The 2575-nt window shown below is 40.6% G+C and overlaps 1 protein-coding gene and 1 non-coding gene across 2 annotated transcripts; one reads left to right on the top strand and one right to left on the bottom strand.

The window, feature by feature from the left end:
* Nucleotides 1-1082: 1082 nt before the first annotated feature.
* Nucleotides 1083-1787, bottom strand: SARC_11058 (hypothetical protein). Its single transcript, XM_014294868.1, has one exon. It carries the CDS (start codon nucleotides 1634-1636, stop codon nucleotides 1226-1228), a length of 411 nt encoding a protein of 136 aa, XP_014150343.1. The 5' UTR covers nucleotides 1637-1787; the 3' UTR covers nucleotides 1083-1225.
* A 467-nt stretch (nucleotides 1788-2254) lies between these two features.
* On the top strand, nucleotides 2255-2368 carry SARC_r4. The gene has a single exon (XR_001335634.1). It is a non-coding gene; the product is annotated as a 5S ribosomal RNA (ribosomal RNA).
* The last annotated feature ends 207 nt before the right edge of the window (nucleotides 2369-2575 follow it).

Raw genomic sequence — 2575 nt, 5'->3', positions numbered from 1 at the left:
TTATATGTATATATATAATGTGAGTACATTGCACGTAGCACGTACAATATATAAATGGTTATTGTATATCATATAACTATTATGATGGCAACCAGGTCTCTGATTATTAACTCTCAAGGGTCCTCCCTTGCATACGAAACCACAACCAATATCACTGTCTAGTCTATACTAAGCCTTCGTGTGGCACGGGACAACGTGCTGCCTAACATTTTGTGTCTAATAACTACAAACTTTGACATTCAGCTTTTCCGCAGAATGCTGAAAATGGGACATAAGTGTTCATATTGTAGTCATACAGTGACTACTCGTGGACACAAGACTTGCCATTTCTAAAACATATGACGCTCAAGTGGTTTTTATTATCTGAAAATCGGAATGTAAATGTTTATAGTTCCCGTTTTCGCGTAGTGCTGAAATTGGTACATAAATTTACATTGTTCCCGACCATGGATATTCAAATTTTTTGCATAATGCTAAAAACAGGACATAGGTGACCGAATTAAAATCATTCAAATTCACTCAGCGACAACCCTAGGACACAAAGTGAAAAACGTTCTACAATTTTTAACATTCAAGTGATTTTGATGATGCTGAAATGGGACATAAAGTGTTCATAGTTCCCAAACCTTGATATTTATTTATTTTTCTTCTGCATTATGCTAAAAACAGGACATAAGTATCCATATCGCAATACTTTGATTTCATTCAGCGACAGCCACAGGACACAAAGTCTCCCACCTACAATCCATGACAGTCGAGTGTCCTTCACAATGCCGAAAACGGGACATGATGTCCATATTGCAATAAATCAGCGACATACTTCAACATTCGACTGTTCTACATATTACTGAAAACCGGATAAAAGTGTAAATATGTGTTTTGCATGATGTGGAAAATCTGACACAAGTGTCCCTTGTCTACAAACTTTAATACTTGATTTTTCCGGGGCACAAAGTGTTCATTTTCTAAAAGCTTTAACCTTCAAGTGATTTCCATAGTTCTGAAAAAAGCTATATGTTTATAGTTCAAGAACCTTAATATTCAAATTTTCTGCGTAGAACAGAAATCGGGACATGATTGTCCATTGTTCTCGAATATTTATATTCAAAATTTCTATCTAATGCTAAATTCAAATTCATAAGTATCCATATTGAGCTGAAATTGCAATCAAATAGCGTCAAACTCCAAGACTCGAGTATCCTAATCCCTAACCCAGTCTTCCATCTTACGCAACGAATGATACAAGTAGAAGCAGAGGGACGCATACACGATGCGCCTGTGTTACAGAGTCTAATTCGTACATCTGATGCGGTTCAATCTTCATCACTCCAAGGTAAAAGCTCGCATGAGGGCTTAGAAAACATTCTAGCGTATGGCCAGCTATCACTCCCTCTCGCGTAGTCATCTTCGCTGCCTTTGTCAAATGCTCACGCAGCGCCTGCGCTGCATCATCTATCGCCTTATAATCCTGTAACGGTGCACCTCCGGAAGTCAGGCCCACCTTCGCCAAATGCTTCATCAGCGCATCAAGATACTTTCCCAAACGTTCCCCCAAAGCATGGTCACTGCCTCCTGCGTCTGCCATCGTCGCCAAGCCGAACAGTCCCGCTTTTAGTCCCCGCGGCGTCCCAGCCATGTTTTATTACTGAAAGCGTAAGCTTTCTAAGTCCAGACGGAAGCACCGGTTGACGAGATTTCAGAGAGTGACAGGAAGATTGCTGATTTCACAGCTCGGATGTTTAATGCAGAAGAAGAAGCGACGCTGGTAATGGATCAGGGGAAGATTGAGCAAGCCAGTTTGCGGATGACAATGGCAAGGCAATTTCAATCCAAGATCTTTTGTGACTTTCTCACACAACACTGCTTGTCGTAAAATGCCTCCAGAAGGCCCCAGAAAATAGTGAACCCCCCCCCCCCCCCAAAAAAAAAAAGGGTGTAAGGGGGTTAGAATAGCGAAACCACCCACCACCCGGCACCCTCCTCCCCGGAAAAAAAGGAAGGAAGGGTGCACCTGAAAGAAATGAAGTTGGGACCGGCGAAATATAATTTGAATCATGGCTGCCCATGCCAAGGTGAGATGCCTATTTAGGCCGAAAAGTGCTGAAATATGCAAATTTACAGATTTCCAGCCATAGCCTCCTAAAATAAAATAAATCCTTGTTTTTTTTTCGGAGGCTATGTTCAAGCACCTAAATGTTTGTTTTTTTTTAAATATATTTATATATATACTGAATACGAAAACCAGATTTCGCCTACGGCCATATCCAGCAAAAAATACCCGGTCCCGTCCTATCCCAAAAGTCAAACTGCTGCGAGCGTGGTCAGTACTGCGGTGGGGGACCACGCGGGAATACAACGTGCCGTAGGGAATTTTTTTAGTTTGTTTTTATATTTTTGTATTCTAATTTATATGTATTTGTTATCTGAAGCAACCCAGCATGTATTACCTAAACTTAGTTTATTCTTTATATAACTATACATTAGCATACTGCTATACAATAAACAGCAGGGTTCCACAATAGGTTTTCGATCGGGATGTGCCGCAATGAGACATTTGATCGTATCACACTAAGAA

This window comes from Sphaeroforma arctica, assembly GCF_001186125.1.
Source record: "Sphaeroforma arctica JP610 unplaced genomic scaffold supercont1.1510, whole genome shotgun sequence".
Taxonomy (NCBI): Eukaryota; class Ichthyosporea; order Ichthyophonida; genus Sphaeroforma; species Sphaeroforma arctica.
Note: the sequence above shows the minus strand (reverse complement) of the source record. Positions and strands in the feature narration are given on the sequence as shown.

Coding starts and splice junctions, on each gene's coding strand:
- SARC_11058 (XM_014294868.1), bottom strand. CDS start 1,636: ATGGCTGGGACGCCGCGGGGACTAAAAGCGGGACTGTTCGGCTTGGCG.